Source organism: Triticum dicoccoides, chromosome 6B (genome assembly GCF_002162155.2).
Source record: "Triticum dicoccoides isolate Atlit2015 ecotype Zavitan chromosome 6B, WEW_v2.0, whole genome shotgun sequence".
Lineage (NCBI taxonomy): Eukaryota > Viridiplantae > Streptophyta > Magnoliopsida > Poales > Poaceae > Triticum > Triticum dicoccoides.
Genome location: NC_041391.1, coordinates 579,323,707 through 579,345,539, shown reverse-complemented (window position 1 = coordinate 579,345,539; position 21,833 = coordinate 579,323,707). Strand labels below are relative to the sequence as shown.

The 21,833-nt window shown below is 42.4% G+C and overlaps 1 protein-coding gene across 2 annotated transcripts; it reads left to right on the top strand.

Moving 5' to 3' along the window:
• The first annotated feature begins 15,654 nt into the window (after nt 1-15,654).
• LOC119323159 (oxidation resistance protein 1-like) lies at nt 15,655-19,889 on the top strand. 2 transcript variants are annotated; one of them, XM_037596740.1, is made up of 9 exons: nt 15,882-15,988; nt 16,700-16,799; nt 16,949-17,457; nt 17,540-17,612; nt 17,835-17,915; nt 17,989-18,052; nt 18,657-18,744; nt 18,857-18,941; nt 19,493-19,889. In XM_037596740.1, the coding sequence occupies exons 3-9, from the start codon at nt 17,048-17,050 to the stop codon at nt 19,574-19,576; spliced, it is 885 nt and encodes a 294-aa protein (XP_037452637.1). In that variant the 5' UTR covers nt 15,882-15,988; nt 16,700-16,799; nt 16,949-17,047; the 3' UTR covers nt 19,577-19,889. The 2 variants fall into 2 exon arrangements, with proteins under 2 accessions (XP_037452636.1, XP_037452637.1); XM_037596739.1 differs by lacking the exon at nt 16,700-16,799 and having other exon boundaries at nt 15,655-15,988.
• The last annotated feature ends 1,944 nt before the right edge of the window (nt 19,890-21,833 follow it).

Genomic DNA, 21,833 nt, shown 5'->3' with positions numbered 1-21,833 from the left:
AAAAGTCTATAAGTATCTTAAGACATGGCAAACGTGTCTATAGAAATGATAGAATAATTTTACACATGTTTTTTTGGAAGGTGCCCAAATCATGAAACGGCAATCAATTGCAATTAACAAATGGATGAAGTTTAGGGCTGCTCTAATTCCTCCTTGTCTGAGGAAACCATGACGTAGTTGTAGATGTACTGGACTGCGTCGTCCACTCCATCAAAAATCGGCATTGCAGCCATTACCGCGGGCAGAAAGTCGTCTTAGTACCGGGATGAGCGAGCGAGGGGGCATTAGACAATTGTGGAATCACAGCCGGGCCATATATATGATAAACGGAGGGGAATTGTCCTTCCAACAGGTCGGTGAGGAATTAGCATGTTGTATGGTTTGGAAGGTGCCCAAATCATGAAATCCGTGCATGTATCCATTACAAAACAAGCAGGATATAACTTTCCTTTTAAGGCCCGACTATGGTACGCCACACCGTTAGATTGGATACTACATCGTATTGAAAACTTTAAGTAATCGATATCATGTAATCGGAAAGTGGCCCATATCCTTCCATACTTACAAGTTGCCATAAAAAAACTGTAGTCATCATGATAAAATGCATAGGCGCCTGTGCGTGGCAATGGTGTAGATATATTGTGTATAGCTTACTTGATCAAAAAAATAAAGCAGTACTGAGTCTTGTCACAATATAATAGTGCATGAAACACCTAACATTGGCCTTTTATTCGCGCAAAACTTTAAAGATCAATTAATAAACTATAATGCTCATAGTCAGGAGAAAAAAAGTCGTAGATGAACAAATGAAGCAACTATTGTTTGCTATATATTCCAATTGGAACATAATCCGTGCATGCGAGTCATGCGCGCACCATCGTGTTAGGATCGATTAGGCATAAACGAAGGAGGGATAAGAGAAGGAGAACATGGACCAGAGGACTCGGGCGGTTGGGGCCAAACATGCGTCGGCGGAGGCGTGGGTGCGCGTGTTGTTATCCCAGGATCATGCCTATGTTGGGATCGCACGAGGGGAAGAGGACTAAGTCAGTTTTTTGAATAAACTAACAGCTGCGTGCGTGTGATGTTACCTTTCCTGGCTTGTGTGAAAAAAGAAATGGTGGGGGAGAGACGGGAAAAAGACGAAAGCGTAAGACGAAATATTGAACACTGCGTAATATGAAGGTATACATATGTATAATACATTAATCATAATGCCAAAATGATAATTCTCAATTCAATCCATAACAAAACTGTAGAAGCAATTTATTCGCGACATTTGATTATGCATCAGTACATAGTAAGTCGTCCAAAACCCTCAAGGATGCTCTAATTGCAGCTATGATACTTCTGACGTCCATTGTTCCTACCTTGAACAACACGATTGACGTACACACGTGTTTCATCAAGTGTCGTCAAACTGGCTTCATGGATATCTACGAAAACAATCAGTGTTATATAGTAGTGACATAGTATTACAGAAAAATTCTATTGAAAACAAATTAAAAATAGAACGCATCCCCTACCTTGTAGATAATGATGATCATAATTAATGTTGGGAGAGAAGAAGAATGTGCTCTCCCTCATAGTTTGCAAGCAACGATGCCTCTGATTTACCTGTATATAAGTTACAGCTAACTTCTCGAACAGGTTGTCAGTGCATTGCAAACACCAGAAGTTAGGCCCAACGTGTTCTTCACGTACACGTAAGAAAAATATCTGCCGTCTATAAACAAATACAGATGTGAGTATCATTGCAGAAATAGAATTGCATAAATAAGCATATGATAAACTCATATTATAATTGGCGCTTACTGAAAGTTCATGAGGCCAATCTAGAGAGAAGGGACGCGGCGCCTATATATTGCATCCCACTTAAATTCTATCTGACCAACATAGGCAAGGATAGCAACCACATCTGCAAAATTTAAATCACAATGAGACTCTGAGTTGTACGGATTAATATGCACAATCAACTAACTAAATGATGCACCCGTGATGGTTTTGTCCCGTAGCTCAAAGATTTCTGCGAACTGTGGAAAGCACGGTGGGCAAATTGTCGATGTTATCTGCTGCGCCGACATCGTAACCTCGGTCGTAGAACTTAGCGTGGCGACAAAGTCCATGGCTAGGTACCAGAAATGACCATCTGGCATTTCTGTGGGGTTAAACCCGACGCGATTGAAATCATAGGTCCTACCGGTTTCTAGCACGCTGTTGAAACGGATTGCCTGGCTATTGTATGCAATCGCTTCCATCTTTGTTCCCTAGCATATTATCATGACACATAACAACAATGAGCAAATAAACATGTATATCAAAATTGTATTTACAATATATGGGCTATAAAGTATTCTTACATGCCGATCGAGTAGTATGCACTGAAGGTACAAGTTTCCCATTCCATTCTCTTTGATGTGAGCCTTCCACATGACCCTAGCTTGAATAATCCAGCAATTATGATAAATGTGTTCCATTTGGACGTGATGAAAATTCATGTTCCTGTGCGTATAAAAAACAAAAGGATCAGGTAATATGCATTTCCATGTGGAGCACAAAATTTAGCAGACAAGCACCATAACATTCTAGTGGCCAAACACTAATCATGTGAAATTTATACATATTATTCATGTTCTCTCCAGGTGCCTTCTTTACAATCAGTACTATTTCATATGGGATAAATATGGTTTTGAAATCATGCAGTACCCAATGGTTATAAGAAACAACCCCAATGAGATTACAGCCACACCATCAATCTAATAACTTATGGAACTATATAAATGAATGCTAATAAAATAGTAATATACTCAGGTGATTGTGTTAGTGCTTGGTACATCTGGTTTGTACACGATGAAGAAAAAAAGTATATGTAATTCAGACTAACTGTCCATCTGGTTTTAACAAATATACAAGATGAAAACAAGCCGACAATAGATGTTTTGATGGCCAAGCCTATTAATATGTTATAGTGTATCCCATGTGATCCATCTTTTTAGATAAAAGAACAAGTGGCAAAACAATGGTGATGATTTCAATAGAAAAACCCGTTATATAGTGATGGCAAATAGACGTACTAAAAGATTATTATATCTTGCCTGTTCATCGGAGGGGAGATGAGTGTACTGGTGACAGGAGCTGGCGCCGGCGCCACCACCCTCTTAGATGTGATCGATCCGTATGAGATCACCATGGTCGTCGTGGAGGAGATGACTTTTGCTGTACAGACAATTTGTGGGCAGCAGGGGTTATTTATATAAGCATGATGGGCGGCAGGAAAATGAAAAAGTGATGAAAATTTGGTTTTGGCTGGCTAGGCCCCCATGGGTGAATTATCTATATTCATATATGTAATATTCGGCAACCTATTAAATCAGGATGTATTAAACAAGGAAACGTACATAACAAAATCGGTCCATGATATTCGGTATGATTAAAATTATGATCACTTGCCTATGAAAACGCATGTGATTTATAACTTGCCTTTGATAAACATACTTTCATTTTTATGGATATTTATTAACCTTTCTTATATTCACATTAATATATTAATTAATTATAATATATTTCTTTTTTTCATTAACTTGATGATATATAAAATTTTGATATAGGTATCTGCCCGTGCGTAGCTATGGGACAAATGATATATCGTGCCTAACACATAACTTTACAATCATCATCTATATCAAATAATATAATTGCACAACGGGCGAAACTTGTTTATTATTTTTCATCACGACTGTCTAAATGACAAATGAAGGTACAAATGAAGGTGCCGATATCAAAACGGGAGAGATAGTGTGCATGCCTGCAATTAGGACTTTCGACTAAGAGTTAGCGTGACAAATTATATTATGAAATTAAGCTGTTTTTCTGGTCACGCTATCGTCGTGTATAATTAGTTTAAGAAATTAGAGCGTAATTAGGGAATTATAAATAAGAATTAAGGGAAAATCGAATTGTCATTGAGCATAGTTAGGACACACGTAGCATCCATAAATGAACTGAAAAGCAAACTTTATTATTGTTCAAGTCTGAACGGTTACACGGGATGATAAAAGAAACAATCTATCATGTCAACATTACTATAAATTTGCTTATGCTTCGTCCTTGTCAGCTGGTCGTGGCTTCTTGTCCCTCTCTTGAATAAGCTTCTCGACCAACTTCGTCAGAAGATTTATGTGTTCAATCAAAACCTGCACCAACATGCTAGTATGCTTCTGTGCCTATAGAATCTCATAATTGTTGGATCCCCAAACGTCTTTCCTCGCTGCACTTGACCCTGTGTTACGCTGGATATCCCAGCCTGAGGGGAGATGTGCATGAGGGATGTGATGCACCTCACGACGTCGGATTAGGTTAGCAAAATGGTTCGACGAAAGCATGGATGGGAACTGCACATGCAGGATATGCTCATTCTTCTTTAGTTTCTTACATCTCGGTGCAGATCCCTCACCAATATTCCCATCTCTGTTCGGTTCTTCATCAGGGTGCAGCTCCTTCTTATCTTCTTGTTCTTGTTGATGATCATCAGTGCCATCGATGCTGTTGGATGATGACATGTCAAAGATAGGTGTAGTGGCAAGGGTGCAAGAGCGGTATGATTTGGGTTTGGCTGCTTAAATTGTGAAGCATTTTATAGATGTTTATAAGGAAACAATAATTACAAAATCAAAAAATGAATCAACTCATATGATTACAATTACTATATAGTCACTGGAATCATGTTTGTGATTCTGCGTGATCAACCAAGTATTAGATTACAATGAAAAATATTAAACATGCCATTTTGTAAAGACCGGATATGATCACATGCCGTAATTAATACTAAGTATGCCGATAATATATTATTTGTTTCCGGATATTATATCTGGTCATCGACATCTTATATTTTGGATATATATTAATAAGTCTGCGTCTTGTAAAATTAAATTATTTATAATTTTAGTTTGAGGCTATGTTTTAAACATGCCAATAAAAAATAACCTGCATGCTAAATAACAGGTCACAAAGTATTAGCAACATAAAAAATCCATCAAAAAGTCCTCCAATGATATCTTTTAGGCTTTATATAAATAACTATAGTAATTTCTTTAATAGTTTCATGTTGCTGCGGTTTAATTATTTAGCATGGATTTGGAGCTCCATATAAACCTAGTGCATGCTCTCATTTCTAGTATTACATGGCAGCTAGTAAAGGATACACATTTCGATGAACATTTCATTATTTGATGCCAGCACAGCAAATAGTCATGGCATGGTCAACTATAAGTCGACCACCCTCAGACCAACCAGCCATCTTCGTGGAATCCTTGCATGTCCCGCGCAGGCTTCACATCACACGATGCTTAATATCAGCCTAACACAAGTTCTCATGGACCAGAAAACCATGAAACGATGCTTGCTCCCTGAAGCAATCCTCGCCAGGTCCAAGATTAATGCAGCCTTGTACAATCTATAGTTTAGAACTGTTTCTATCGAGTCAATAGTTAACTCATAAACGTAAATGAACCAATGGAAAAGAGTAATATGTAACTTGAATTGAAATGTTAGTTAATTAGTATAGCTGGGTGAAAGTACTGGTAATATAACTTTTGACGAAAATTGCACACTTCAGCAAACAGACATTTGCATTGGCACAAACTACAGAGTCTAATGGGTATTTAAACTTATTAAAAAATGGCATTACACGCACTTTATTAATTATTAAAAGTACATATGCAAAATATAATTTCAAAAGTTGGACAAACTTCCCTTATTCGTGTGTTCATCTTATAATTCAAACCGTTCTGAATCTTTAAGTTGTGACATATCAGAATAATATGTACATAATAAGGACGCCAGAATAATAGATAGATAATAAGGACGCCAATAAATTCACAGTCAAGCATAGTATCAAATAAACAAAATAAATAAGAACGGGTATGATAACTTGCCTTAATTAAAAAATTCCATTTGCATGTCCAATGAATTTAGTAGGCCAATCATTAGATCTGGATGGCAGCTAACACACTAAATAGTATGCTGTGTAACATGTACACTCACATAAAAAAACAATTGCATTAAATACATAACAGCGATGATGGTGCCAATATGACGGCTGATTATTGAACTGCAGTGCGTATCTTGCGATGATCGAATATACCTCCAGCTATCAAAATAACAAATTAAAATATACATGTAGAAAAACGAATTACATCATGTCTAGACAATCGCATGAGTAATTGCTCTGTCATTACAAAACCTGCCTTGATATTAACGGGTCTTCAACCTGTAAGGACTTCCTTGTAGACGATGTTCTTCATCGAGGTCAGTAAGGACACGCTAGTTCTTTTACGCTTTTTTGGATTGTCCTTATGCTTGTTGGTCTTCTCCTTCGGCTTCTCCTTCTGAATGAGTATCTTTATGTTTCTCTTCGCGGTGGCTTGAGACAAAGCAACATAGAGCTGACCATGTGAGAACACGGGATTGGGTAGGTAGACACCAACAATCGGGATGGTCTGCCCTTGAGCCTTGTTAATGGTCATAGCAAAGCTAAGCCTTATAGGAAATTGTTTTCTCTTAAACTTGAACGGAAACATATCATTTTCAGATGGGCAGAGAGGTATTCGAGGAAGGAAGACCCTCCTGCCAGCGTGTTGTCCAATCACGATTTCTGCATCAATGGTGTTCCTCTCAAAACCTCTAACAACAAGCCTAGTGCCATTACAAAGCCCATTAGCTGGATCAATGTTCCTTAGAAGTATCACATGGCAGTTCAGCTTTAGTTTTAGAGCATGCGGAGGAAGACCGTTAGGAGTCAATCCATTCAGAAACTCCTGAGCATAGTAGCCATATGGGTCATCCTCTGCACTGTCAAAACTATGGTAGATTACTTCATCTCCATGAAAACGCTCTATCATGCGGATGTTTATTTTGTCTACATTGTCGTTAGTTGTGGAAAGGATTGCTCGAGATGTCATGTAATTCGAATCAGCCATGTTGTCGTCTAGACTTGGAAATACGTGCTCAATAAGCTTCTCCAGGTCGTCAACCTCGCCTGTAGACGGCAGACAAATATCTTCAGGGAGTACTATGTTGCCTTGATCATCAACTTCCTCAGTGCCATTGCCGACCCTTAGCAAGTAATCGGCAAACCACGTGTCATTATGAGCCCTCATGTTGGTGATGAGCCGAAGCTGACGCATGCCCTTCCATAGATGAGAGCTTCGGAGGGTTGCATCAATTATTTGGCCCCGCGACCCTCTTCTGACGACCGGAAGAACCTGCCTAAAGTCCCCGCCAAAAACAACAGTCTTTCCTTCAAAGGGTCGGTCGCTTATTCCCATTATGTCGCACATGCTATTATCCAATGCCTCAACCGCTTGTCGCTTTGTCATGCTGGCCTCGTCCCATATGATCAAGGAGGCCATCCGTAGCAGCTTGGCGGTCCCACTCTGCTTGGTGAAGCTGCACGAGGCTCCATCATCGCAACTCAATGGGATCTTGAACCTGGAGTGGGCAGTCCTGCCGCCAGGCATGATGGAAGCGGCAACGCCGGACGTCGCGGTAGCGATACCTATCTTGCCCTGGCTTCTCACCTTGGCAAGCATCGCCCTATATAGGAAGGTCTTACCTGTACCTCCAGGGCCATCAACAAAGAAAACACCCCCATCACCGCGTTCAACAGCCCCTAGTATCTCATCGTATGCGGCCCTCTGCTCCATGTTGAGTGAAGATGCCAATTTTGTGTCATCCATGTCAAACTCAACGGTTGATTCCTCGATAACCTCTCTTGCCTCGCCCTCTGTAGGGTCAAACGCATCATCTATGATTGGAAGAGCGAAATCAACAATGTCTTTACCCATTGACTGCAACATTCCCCTAATGTCAAGCAACACCATCTGCTCCACCTCGTCAATGGACGTGCGTGATCGACGATAGTCATCTGACATAGGCTTGAAGTGCCGATCCCATAGTCCACGCACATCGCCTGGCTCGCAGTGCACCAAGATGGTTGCGAAGAGCCTCCTAAGTGAACATGGCATCGCCCACTGCTCAGCCTCATTAAGACAGTCGTTGAGCATGTTGTCTGCCTCGATGAGTCCCAACCTTTCAGCAGCCTCTCTAAAGCTCCCACATAGCACGCCATCCACAGTGAGCAAGTCGTCGAAGGATGTTTTGCCCTTAACATGGTTAAGCAACACCCGCAGGTAGTATCGCTCCCCCTCGGCAGGATTGGCAGACACTATGCGCCCAATTTGAAAACGCTCGACCCGCGGCTTCCAATACTTCTTTTTCTTCTGCCACGTAAAGCTTCCAGGAAAATCCTTGTACAATATATGCCTAGCCCGAGGGTGTTCCAGGTTAGCCTTGAAATACTCCGTTAACATGGATTTTGACATTTTCGGAGGCTACAACATTCTTCAAGTCAGCCTACGCATTGAACGCAACCCTGTGCATATTAAGGAGATGAAGGGGCAACTGCAAGACAGGCGGGTAATTGGCGCAAAGTGGGAAGCCAAATATCCTCCACATAGCCTCCGGAGGTGTGACCCACCTAGCGTCAACGTACCTCTTGGTCTCATCAATGTTACCATCGGCGTCGGGCTGATCGATGCTGAAAGAAGCCTTATCATGGCCCTTGTAAATGTACTTGTAAAGATATTTCACAGCCTTTATGCTAGAGCAGACCTCAACATTGATGTGGCAATTGAACATCCGCAGTAGGTATGGGTTATAAGGCACGACCCATCTGTTGTCCAGCATCTTCCCTCTGACCTTAGCACGTCTTCCATCGTCTCTCCGTCGATACACTGGGTATGAGTCCTTCCCCTGTGTTGTGTTCTCATTGAACGACCGTGGATATCTGCACTTGCAACCGTTTTCTTGCATGCAAACATTCTTCGGGTTGAGAGCACCACATGGTCCGTGCATCATATGCTTTACCACCATTGAATACAATTCCGGATACTTGTGCTTGTCTGGGAGCTCCGCGGAAATGAGTCGGTCATACTGTTTCGGGACGATAAGCTTATATGTTGAGTCCATGATCAACAAAAAATGTGCGTGGGGGAGGCCCCTTTTTTGGAACTCGACTACGTATACGTAAGCAACTACAACACCCAGGATATGCTTCTTGAACAACATGTACTTCATGTGCTCTAGTTTGCCATAGAACACACGAGCCACAATATCAGGTCGGTCTTGCGCCGTCTGACCAGGCAGCAACTCGTTTGTTATCTCATCCCATTTAGGATTGCAAGTCATGGTGAGGAAGATGTCTGGCTTCTCGTATGTATGGACAATTGCCATGGCATCCATATGTCTCTTCTTCATGTCGCGGTCGCCACCAGGGTATGTTCCAGGGAGTACTATTCTAACCCCAACAGCGCTTGCCCGCGTCTCCCCTGAAGTGATGGCATCAACCACTCCTTTATACAAGTCAGCACGAATCTGCGTCTGGTTCTTCCTGTACCACCTCAACCGACAGCTCTCAATCTTAACGTACATGTCAACAGCCCATTGCTGTAGCAGTCGTGCTCCGCAGAGTATGGGATTGAAGATTGCAGGCCGTGTCTGCAGCATATAACAGTAGTAGTCTCTGACGGAGACGCACAACCTGCTATTTCCCCCTGCACACGATAGTATAGGATCAAAACAATGACTACCTTTAGAAATAATTCTTGTATTGAAACAAAAAGGTACACTGATGACATACCTGCATCCTCATCATCATCATGGACAAGTTGAGGATGTTGTACAGCCTCCCAAGGAACATTACGTTTAGGTAGTTTTGGATGCCAACCTAGTTCGCCCCTTGGATAGAATAGGGGATAAGACAACGGGTCATATGCTTCGGATGACACGCGTATGCTATGCCTTTCGTTGTTACCATAAAGTGTTATCCTACGGTCAAACCTTTTTGCCAGGTCGCTGCCCTCAACCCAAATTGCAGCAACCTCAGATGACAAAGGTCTATTATATTTTCTTTGGTCAAGCCTCTTATCAGTGTTTAGGTCTATCCTATAATCATCAAGGTTGTCCTTGTGTGCACCCAAACTCCTAAATTGCTGGGAGTAAGGGTTCTCTTTAAGTATGTCTACTAACTTCTTCACGACCTCTTGATCTAATTGCTTTGTGGCCGCCTTACGATGGGTTATGGTTGGGTCGTCATCATAGAAGTACAACTGCAGATGTTCTGGACGTGAGCTAGGCCCGAACGAATGCACATTGTGATAGATGGTTCCGTGTACCCAGAATGTGTATACCCTAGACTTCATGTTTGTGTAGTTCTCATCAAAGCTGACGCCAAGGGTTGTGAAGGCGAAATGCCCATTGAAGAACCGTATGTTCTCACGAAAATATCTGAATTTGCATCCATGCTGGACCATAGCCTCATAAGCTTTGGGATTGGTTCCGGTTGTTTAAGCTCGATCTGTCCATTACGACAGCAGAATCCGTCAGTCTCAGAAACAAACTTTCTGGCCTTGCAGTGTTTGCAGTTTGTGTCGAGCTTCAAGATGTGGGTGTTGTCTGGTATGTTTGTGTACACACAATCTAATGGATCAACCTCGCCAGATATAAAAGACGTCATGCTAGCTTCCTCGTCATCCTCGAATGCGTCATTGTCGAATCCTAGCGGCATTCATTGAAACATGATCATGAAAATGTAATTGACATAGATCTACAATTACAATGAAGATCCCAGCCTTCCTAAAACAGACTTGACCATACCTTGGTCACGATACATGTAGTACTCCTCATCCATGAATTTGGCTGGTGTCGCCTCATCGCCCATCATGGGCTATGGGAACACATTGATGTCGTCTGCATTATAGTTGAACAGTCAGGGACAAAGACCGGATCAGGTCAGTATAAGGTTGCTGAGAAGTTGCATCAGAACTGAAGAAAATCGATTACATACCAGGGGTGCAAACACCGTAATTCTGCATGCCCGGGGGAGGGTCGCCATCCGATGAATCATCGTCGGCAGCCCGAGAGAGGGGGATTGCGAGACTATCAGCTGTTGAGTTAGTAATGTCTGGACGCGGGAGTGCGAGAGATTCTTTGCACGGGGTGTTTTTCCTTTTAGCATAAGAGGCCTTCCTTTGAGCACTTGACTGCCCCTTCTCAATCTCCGACCTGCTTTTGCGGCGCTGCACGCGCTTCCCTCGTATCTTTTCATTCAAATCATCTCTATCATCAACCGCTAGTTCTTCATTTTTCTTGTGATAACATGCTCGGCTACGAGAGTTTCTCTATATCCTCTTAGATCCCTCGTTGTCATGGGTAACACCAGAGGCGTCTAATGACGGAGGGGGTAATGTTGCATCAGCGTGGAATGTGTCTGTATAGTTAGGGCTATCAGCTGTGGCTGTTTTAAAATAATGTGTGCAAGCATCATTAGTGAGTTGGTACTATTGTCATTGGAAAATATTGTTTTAGTGAGAAATGAATAACAGAACATTCTTTCGGGCCCAATAATGATTAATTTGCATTAAGATCAAGCATATGACGCTAGGGTTTTTGCATCAACTACATTAAGTTGTGTCTACGACAATTATTAAACGCCCTGAATTAATAACATAAATATTTACCTGAATTAGATAGCATCCGTAGATTTTCACTTGCTTCAAACTTATCCTTTCTCCTACGATAAGCTGCCCTCCTAAGTGCATTTACATGATCTCTCTTGCGATCTTCCTCGGTTACCACACATGTTTCTTCAAGTATATTCTCGTCAATGTCTGGTGTCATTGAGGTCATAGTTTAAATGTAGAAAGTAAAAATTAATATTTCCACATTGATGAATCCATTATTAACAAGTCAATTACCATTTTGATCATTGTCGTTAACCAGACCATATGTCTCAGTAGATGTAGCAGTAATTGCTGAATCAGGATGCGATAATAATGTTGTATAGGCAGAGCTAGTTGCGTTGTCTGGTTAAACATGGTTAATAAATGTTACACAAAAATTAATTGGTAAAAAATGACTTGAAGATAATACAGGTAATGGTTAGAACACTTGATTCTTACCAGACAAATTAATGGCGCGGAGTTTATCTTCTTCGAGAGCAAGTTCTTTTTTCCTATGATAAGAAGCTCTCCTCAGGGCGTTTCTATGGGCTCTTTTGCGATCTTCTTCCGTTAGTGCAGCATTATCTTTTATGACATTCAAGTCATCTGATTCAGAACGTTAGGTCAGTATTATATTATGTTATACCAAGGGGAAGCCACACATACAAATAGATAAACAATGATTACCTGATGTACCCGAGATCACAAGTTTAGGTTGACGAACATTCGTGATATCACCTAGGGCACGACGTTCAACGTTGTGGCCATCGACTTGTTGTGTTTTCAAACCCTGTTTTTTGCTAATGCGATAAGTTTCCCGCCTCAAGGCTTTGTTAAGTTCCTTATGGTCTACAACGCATATTAAACATACGGTAGTTAGTGAATAAAAACAGCCATTGCATATAGCAAAATATAAGAAAACAACTCCACTACTTAAATGCCTTAACAATCCTCCCATCAACATGCAGTTAAACAAATTACCAGATTTCGACAAGCAGCGCTGTTGATCCTCTATTTGTAACACAACGTCTTGGATTTTTTTTATATCCTTAGCTGAAAGCATTTGTGTGTTGCCAGATTCCTTTGATATATGACTTTGATTCCCGCATCTGATTTCGTCTGCAGCATGTCAAAAATATAAAACAGAAAGACCATAATGCTTTCTCACAACATCTGTACATAAGGTCATAATCGATGTTAGACAAGCATCCGTGGGAATACCTGATAGATTTGTCCCACCATTGATATATTCGTTTGGAGGTTCACCCTTTGTAGACCACCAATATATCAGAATAGGCACATGTTGTTAATGAAAGTGAACTCCATTAAGTTAAATATTAGAATTTTAAATAGGCATGTGTTGTTACCAATAGTAGGGTGACAATCAAGAATTAGATGGTTGGAACCCAACAACGAACCATCATGAAGGTCTTTAATCCGTTGCGAACTTGTTCCATCTGTATAGTGATACCCAGTAAATAACAAAAATCAATGAAATATACACTCCAAACATATGGTTATACCAATATTGACGTTTGTAATGAGGCTGAGGGAGTACCATATTCATTTAAACTAAAATCCAAATCATTGGTATTCGGAGCTGTGAATGAATCCTCTTGATGCTCTCCATCTGTAGGGTGACAACCAACATGAATATAAGGACAATGATATAAATGTAGTATCTACATGGCAACATTCCCAACAATATTCACACAAGCTCTATACCTGTAACCGTAGCTGAATTGTCCACACCACTTTGAGCTATGGTTAAGATGCTTGCATTGTTATCTTCAACTACTGTAGATCTTGTAAGGACTGAAAAGCATTATGCATTAATCATGTGAATATGAAAAGTGCACAGAACTCATGCGTAGCAGATTATGATAGGTTAAAGCATGCCCGTAGAATTAACTTCAACAGTTATCACGCTTTTAATGGGCTTTAAACCATGTTAATAAAAGCTTGCGAATGTTCGTTAACCCATGTGTAGTACTTTCTCATAGAAATGCAGCATACCTGTAGAATCGTCCTCTTCTGGTTGATGATCAACCGCCCTGCTTCTTGAATTACCCATGTGTACCTATGAAATTACACACAACTGACAATTAAAGACACCTGCTTTATGTGAAGTAAGGATGAGGTCTCATTTAACTGCTCGTGCATTGACAATATAGTAGCGATCCTAGATTTAAATTATAGGGATTGTAGATGCTATACAGCAGTTATCTGCTGTATTGGCAATGAGAATAAATTGTAAGCTGGCATGAGTCTATATAATTGGCACCAGAACAGGTTGTGTGCATTGACTTAAGAGTGGTAGGTCAAGTGGCTTCCAGAACAATCTATGTGATAGTGCTGCAATTTGAACATGCATCATCCTGCAGCAAATACTGGACCAGATATAAAAAAACGGTGTTTTTGCTAGTAGTTCGAAAAGGCAAGTGAATTCTAATGGGACATTAATATTAGCTATGCAAAAACAATTATGGCCTCTAAACAATTATGACATTAATATTAGCTATGTAAGATGGATTTATGCTACGAGGAAAAAAAGTGTTGGTTACGGAGTCGTATATAAATTGACGAATGATGTTATTTCATTGATGGGAGGGTTTGTAGTTGGACTAAATCAATTTCAACCACCCGATGCTCACATTGGCATAAGACCATTGACTATATACTGATGGCATAGAAACCAAGATTGTTTACTATTGCATGGAACCTATTAGATTCAAGTGTTCTAACTACCTTATGTTTGTGTCACTTTTTGCATGTGATGCTGTTTCGAGGGTGGAAAATGGAGATCCACTGAAGTTGTGAGATGCAAACTCGATGCGCTTGCCAGATGCTCCTGATGATGACACCGTCCCCGATGCCTGTTGCCACTTGATGAATATACTTAAACCATCAATGGGATGATTCACCACCTACAAGCATTTGGGGCTGTCAAATAGTGATAAACAGGTATGGCCTCGGCAAACATTCATGAATGATTATATTTCCCATTCAAAACGGTGCTTCATATGGGAGGATGACATTATTCCCCATTCGAAGTGATTTTATTCATCCAGCCTGTAGCTGCACTCAATCAATTTTCAACCATCTGACCTCCAGATGCATACAAACATTGACTATTTCCTGTTGGCATAGAAACCTTAACCTTTGCATGTCACCAATTAGATTCAAGCGTCTTAACTACCTTCTGTTTGTGCCAACTAACCTCCAGATGCTGTTGCTGATGACACCATCGCCGAGGGCCGCCCACGCACGAAAACTGAGTTCCTTGCAATGAGATGATTCACGATCTGCAATAATTTAGGGCTGATAAAATGTGAGCAAGAGGTATGGCACAGTATGACCTCGGTACCGAACCGAAATCACAATGCCAGATTTTGGGCAGTACGGCCATGGCACCGACCAGAGATGCAGATTTGTAAGAGTAGTATTTGTAAAGGTAGGAATATATAAACGCCACACCTGATCTTGCAATCGCCACGCCGGCGGCGAATGGATCGCACGTAGCGGCGAATGGATCGCACGCAGCGGCGAATGGATCGCACGCAGTTCCGCTGAAGAGCGACGGATCGGGGACGTGAGATATTTCTGTCTTTGCACTCGGACGGAGTCGTCGCCGGGATAAGACTGCAGGGTGTGAAAGAGACCTACGGTATGAGCGCTTGTGGCGGCGGACAAGGGTTTCAGGGTTTGTGACGGCGGCCAAGGGTTTGAGGGGCGGGGACGAATGACCGCGCCTCGTAATGGGATCGAGGTCAAGACGATCAGATCGATCAGCCCGTCATTTCGTAGGTTAACCGTGATTGATTGTTTTAGGTCTTTTTTGTATCTGTGAACCGGCGCGGTTCAGGATGGCCGTAGTTGTATCTTCATGTTTTTTTGTCGGTTGGGAGGTAAAATGCGGGGGATCGGTGGAAAGTGGGAGATGGGACGAAGTATCAAAAAAACCAAGGAAAGTGGGACGAAAATTGACCGACGAAGACTATCAACTGAGACATTAGGAGTAGAGATTTTTCTTCTTGGCGAACAACAGGAAGCTCTATCCTGCCAAAGAAAATTCCAATCCAGGACCGGCTCACCACCTAACGGCAAAAGAAAAGCGCAGCCGCACCCGCAGGCAGGTCCAAATCAAGCCTCCTCGCCGCAACCACTCTCTCTCTCTCGCCGGCGTCTCCCCATTCACCGCCCCCCCGGGTAGAGCACGAGTCCTCCGAGAAGAGCGCGAATCCCCAACCCAGGCAGCTGCGGTGCGCCGCCCCCGCCTAAACTTAGCGGCCGCTCCAGGAATAGGCGCGGGGCGCGCGGGGATGGGGTACCTGCCGTCCTCCCTCGGCAGCAAGGCGGCGCACTTCGTGTCCGACCTCACCACCGTCATCCTCAACCCCGTCTCCGAGCGCGAGCCCTCCCACCTCCCCGTGAGACCCCAGATCCCCCCCTCCTCCCCCCTCCCCCCTCTCCGCGTCCTCTTGTGCTAGACTCGGTTCGGCCCAGCGCCGTGTTCGGTCGTCGCGCCCGTTCCTCAATTCGCGCCAATAATCGGGTGATCCGGCCTCTGACGTGCTCCTGGCAGGGTTTGGTGTGCAATTGCGGGGGGTTTAGGGACATTAGCTGTCGGTCGTCGCTGATTAGGGTAGGAGATGCTTCCGCTGGTGGGTTACAGTTACAGGTGGGGAATTGGGAGATTCCCAAGGATAGAGAGATATAGCTTTTGCCGTCCTCTTGGCCTGTTCTGCGTTGCTGAGGAGCACAATTACACAAGGAAGCAGGTTGATCTTGCAGTGTCGACTGTTAACTAGTGGTGATTTTCTAGACATTTTCTGCTGGAATGCAACTTCTATGCAGTGTCGACTGTTAACTCCAGAAGAAGTTAGTTTCTTTAGGATGTGTGATGATACTTCTGATGGTTCCGTTAGGAATGCGACTTCTATGCGGTGTTGACTGTTAACTATAGAAGAAGTTAGTTTCTTTAGATTGTGTGATGATACTTGCAGCTGCAATACTAACGTTCGCGCACGTGTATGTTTTTACTAGCAGTATAGCAACCCGTCTCTCATTTTAAAATGGTGTAGTACTCCACTGAAGTAATGAACTTTGCTGTTTTCTTGCTACCACCCCCAAAATCTCAGGAAATGAATAGCTCCACCTCCACTCCAATGTTCTTTCGGAGGCTACACGCTCCAGAGCTTCGTATCATTCCTGCTCCAGCCTTATTCATTCTGTGAATTTGTAAGAATTGGTCCGTTTGTTAGCTGTAAGAAGCAAGCTGCAATTACATGTGATGTTCATGATGTGATTCACAGTAGCAAGTAGTGATCATTCCAGTCGGTATCCCATGTTTCTGAAACTTTGCATTTCAATCTCTTTGGTTGCAATAGGAGGCGGACGAAGAGCAAGAAAAATCAGAAGACGACAAAGATTCTGACCATAATTCTGATAACCCTGATGGCCCCGATACATCTTCGTTTAGAGCATTCATGATCTCATTTTTGTCGCCGTCTAGCTCTTTTAACGATTCAAGGGAGATAATCCCCGAGCAGAGCGAAGAAATGGGATACCCAACTTTAACACCAGTTGGGAAGGCAACCAAGGGAAAGACAGGCTTGCTAAGCAGAGGGAAGCATTCCATTGGAAAAATCATTAATAAAGCGGCTAGGATGAGCGGTTTCAAACAAAACTCGGAACCTAAAACTGACAAAGAGGTGGCGAGTCATGCTGAATCAGCTGCACCTGCATTGGAGCTCGAAGGACCAAATGAAGTTAACTCCCTGACCAACATGCCAGCTATGTCAGAGCCATCTGTCCTTTTGTCAGAAACAATGCGATCCACTCTTTATTCCTCTCTTCCTATTCTGGCCCAAGGAAGGAGCTGGGTTTTGCTATACAGGTCCGGAATCTGTCCTGCTCCTGTATGTTATGGTTGCACATATCGACTACTCTGTAATGATTATAGATTCACAATTTTGCAGCACATGGAGGCATGGAATATCTTTGTCTACTTTATATAGAAGGAGTTTGCTGTGCCCTGGTTACTCACTCCTGGTATGTTTTGTTTGGTGTCTTATAGTTCACCAGTACTTAAAGAAAGTAGCCAACTGTACCAATATTATGTAATTCCAAAGAGTAATTCTTCCTTGGGCAATGTTTTTCACAATGACTTTCTTACAAGTCTTTGTGATATCTCTTATGTAAACACTTATTTTGCTGTCATAAGAGGTAATTACTAATTTTCTATTATTTATTTGTCGGTGTGTTCTGTAACAGGTAGTTGGGGACAGAAAGGGGGTGGTTTTTGGTGGTCTAGTTGAGGCTCCATTACAGCCAACTAGCACAAAGAAGTATCAGGTTGGATTTACACATTCTGTTAATTGTCACCTATTCACCTTCTACTGGTACTGATGGAAATTGGGTATTGCAGGGTACCAATAACTGCTTTGTTTTCACTAATTTACACAGCGATCCTGCTATATACCGGCCAACAGGTAATTTGTACTTCTTTCTATTTTCATGAGCTTTACGAATAAAAACCATATATTCTTCAATCTATTTTCTAGTCCATATAATTACAGGTGCTGCCTATAGTTATTTTTGTTCCTTGAGTTCCCATTCATAATGATATATTGCTCACAATTAATGCAAAAAAGTCTCTGCCTCCCCTAGGTATTCTCTGATTAAGAATGTAATGAAAATAGGCGTATAGGTTGTGGCTGGCAATGACGTGTCAGTACGCTGCCTATGGACTAACCCTGAATTACTTAACTGCCGTTTGGATGGCTACAATCCTGCATCAAGGGATTAAGTAGACCTTCAATTTTTAGTTAGGTGTGTCCAAATTTAGTTTAGGGGGTAAAGTGAGCAAGGTGAATAGCTTGGGGGGAGAAAAGTGACATTTCCCTATATTCTTATGTTAGCATATCTTACTAAAGTTCTGACGGATCCAGTTGGAGCACATGTGAGCATTTTGAACCATTTGCCATGTGCCAAAGCAGCAATTACTTGATCTCAAAGCAGATGTTATGTGTCCCATCTTATTGTCTGTATGCACTGGCTCATTCTGTTAACATACTAAATGGTTGCCTATTGCAGGTGCCAATAAGTATTATACTGTGTGCTCTGCTGACTATTTGGCACTAGGAGGTGGAGGTCATTTCGCACTTTATCTAGACTCAGACCTGTAATCCCTCCCACAAGATTCTAAGCATATCCTTAATTCCTTGAAAAAACTAGTAGTATTACTTTGTTGGTCTAAGTCAATGTTAACCTTTTCCTTTCTGTGTACTCTGCAGTTTGAGTGGTTCAAGTTCAAATTCGGAGACTTTTAACAACCAGTGTCTGTCACATTCTCCAGACTTTGCAGTTAAAGACGTTGAGGTACTTACAATAACGAAGCATTTTATTTTATCTCCCCATCCCCATTGAGCAAATGCAATTACATCCATACTGCACAAAATATGAATATAGCAAATACACCCTTTGTATAATTGATAATTCCCTTTGAAAGTCTTTTTCCATGCCCTCTGTCCCTGAACCTATGAGACATTATTTGGTCCAACAATCTTGTCTCACACACCTGCACACCATCTCACTCAACTTAACATATGCAACTGCTATATTGCCCAACTGGAAATCATGGTAGATTTTTTCAGGGCCATGTGCATGAGATTTACTGCTCTGTGCTACTAAACACAGGATAAAAATCCTGCTTTCTCTATGCACTTAAGCATATGCACCCTACATTACACAACAACAATGGTAATAAGAATGAAGAACAAAAAATAGTTGTTCACAGTTCGTACATCGCCTCACATCAAGAAGTAGCATCTTGAGCAAACCAAAGGGAAGGGCATAAAAAACTTGCCATCTTATGTGGGTGTTGATTCATCGAGTCAGATATGTAACTTGTTTTTTCCTGTACAATGCAGCTATGGGGCTTCGCCTATCCTTCAAGGTACGAAGAGATGCTCAAGCTCTGCCGTACTGAGAAGCCAGGGGTATGCCGATTTTGAGTTTACCGAACCAATGTGTGTTACATCTGTACAGTTTTTAGTAGGCGGCGCTAGAACTTTAGTGTGCAGGACCATGGTAGAAGTATTTCGGAAGTGAGAACTTGTCTTGTCGAGCGAGTTTCCTAAGATTTATAAATTCTGTAATTTTCTTGTTATGCCGGCGGAACAGGCTTACTGATGGCTGTTCGAATTACAGCGGCAAATGTACTGCATCATTCTCATGTCTTCACAAAAGTGAGGCTGATTCATGGGAATACTTGTGGAACAAAAAAAAATGATTAGAAAATGTAGGGAAGACAATGTTTTTGAAATACATGTCTGCCAGAATGCTTGGCCTCATGTGGCAGAAGCTCGTGTTTTTGGGTGTTGCTTTCGACAGTAAGTCTTAAAGCCAATAGGCATTTTGGATTGGGAGAGGGCAATCAAATGAAGGGAGGCATGGAGGGCCAACTGATTGGGTGATCACCACATTTCGTAGCTAAACAAGGTCTCGTGTCTCCGAGCCAACCCATGCTTTCTCGAAGAATCCTGAACCGAGGAGAGCTTGGCAGCCTGGAGCCTCATGGGATGGGTGTTGCCCCGTTTTCCAATAGCTCACGAAAACATCTGAAATGATGATATTTTTGGAAGGAAGAAAATCCCGGCCTTTAGCATGACCTAGAGGTCACGAAACATGAAAATTCCTTGAAAATCCAAAAATGGTGGACTATGCCCATGAAAACTTCCAAAATGATGACATATATTTTTTTTTGAAACGGAGGCAATTTTTTTTTGCCTCATTCATTAATCAAGGAGTTAGAACAAGATTTTAACAAAGTGACATGCTTCCCACAAAAGGGGAACCACCCCAAGCATGGGCCACTGCTCTCCCGGCAAAATTATCCCCAAACATTTTGCACCCGCAATCATCCACAACCTTGCCTCCCGTTTGATGTTTTCTAGCAGGACGAAAGCAGGAGTGGCCTTCTTTCGTAACACGCGGTGCATTACGCTCATCCAAAATCGTCTTAGAAATCATCATGGTGATAGTAGGCATGATCCTCTTTGTGAACCCTTTGAGTGGTGGCCATCTCAACCCACCAATATTCGATGCTCTGTATATTTGTCCAATCGGAGGTGTCGATGTCGAAAAGTTGAAGCCAATCCTTGACAAGGTCCACAGCCTTAGCGAGAAGCGACATTTGAAGAAAAGGTGCTCGATAGATTCATACGCTCTCCTATAGAGCGGGCATGGTCCCACCGTTTGGCCATCCTCTCTTGGCCAACCGGACGGAGGTCCAGATCCTATCCTGGATGGTGAGCCAGGCAAAAAATTTAACTCTCGCGGTGCCCAGGCTTTCCAAACGGTCTTGCACATGTGAGTGCGGGTGATGGTCAAGAAGTGTACCCTATAAGTGGAAGATGCCGAGTAGGTCTCATCCTCAGTGTGCTTCCAAGTGATCTCATCCTCGACCGCCTCAGATAGGTGAATTCTGCGAAGGGCAATCCACAACGTGATGAACCGGCGAAGGTGCTCTGATGTGAAGGGGGTCATCATGTTGATTTTGTTGATCCAGACGCCGTTGTTTAAGGCTCCTTTACTTTCCAGTTTTTTCTCTTGGAGGCCTTAAAAATTAGGGGTGCAATGTCCATCGGCCTATATCCTTCTAGCCACGGGGAAACCCCAGAAAAGGGCCCTAGCTCCATTGCCAATGGTGATGGTAGTGAAGGCATAGAAGAAGGACCAGTCATCTTTGTCCCATGGGTTGTCCAAACCCACCCAAAGGACGACATTTTGGAAGAGTCAAAATTGACGTGAAGGCATAGAAGAAGGACCAGTCATTTTTGTCCCATGGGTTGCCCAAACCCACCCAAAGTACGACATTTTGGAAGAGTCAAAATCGACATGTAACCGTGACCGGTGTCACAGAATATGCATATAATGATATGCTCAGGTTTCCGTTGATTTCCAAGTCAACCAAGTCTCTTTTTTGGCAGGCTTTACGGCACTCCATGTTTGCATAGTGTTATCATTTTGGATTCTTTTGGGCAATATAAGTACACCTGGAATAGGGTTGCCAACTGAACTGATTTCAGAGCAACTCCAACCGGCCGACCCAAACAGAAGTTGATTTTGTCAGCTTTTTGTCCGTTTGGATCGTCCGTCCATTCGTCCGTGTCCGTTTTTTTAATTGGGTTGGCCGGTGTGCCCAACGGAAGGCGGACGCATTTTCTGCATATCCGTCCTGGCATTTCGTCGAACATGTAGCAGACAGGG

What these genes read in the sequence shown, in the direction of transcription:
- LOC119323159 (XM_037596739.1), top strand. Translation starts at nt 15,881, where the DNA reads ATGGGGTACCTGCCGTCCTCCCTCGGCAGCAAGGCGGCGCACTTCGTG. An exon ending in GCGAGCCCTCCCACCTCCCC is followed by an intron (nt 15,989 to 16,948) that starts GTGAGACCCCAG and finishes TGGTTGCAATAG; the next exon opens with GAGGCGGACGAAGAGCAAGA. An exon ending in TTGCAGTTAAAGACGTTGAG is followed by an intron (nt 18,942 to 19,492) that starts GTACTTACAATA and finishes TGTACAATGCAG; the next exon opens with CTATGGGGCTTCGCCTATCC.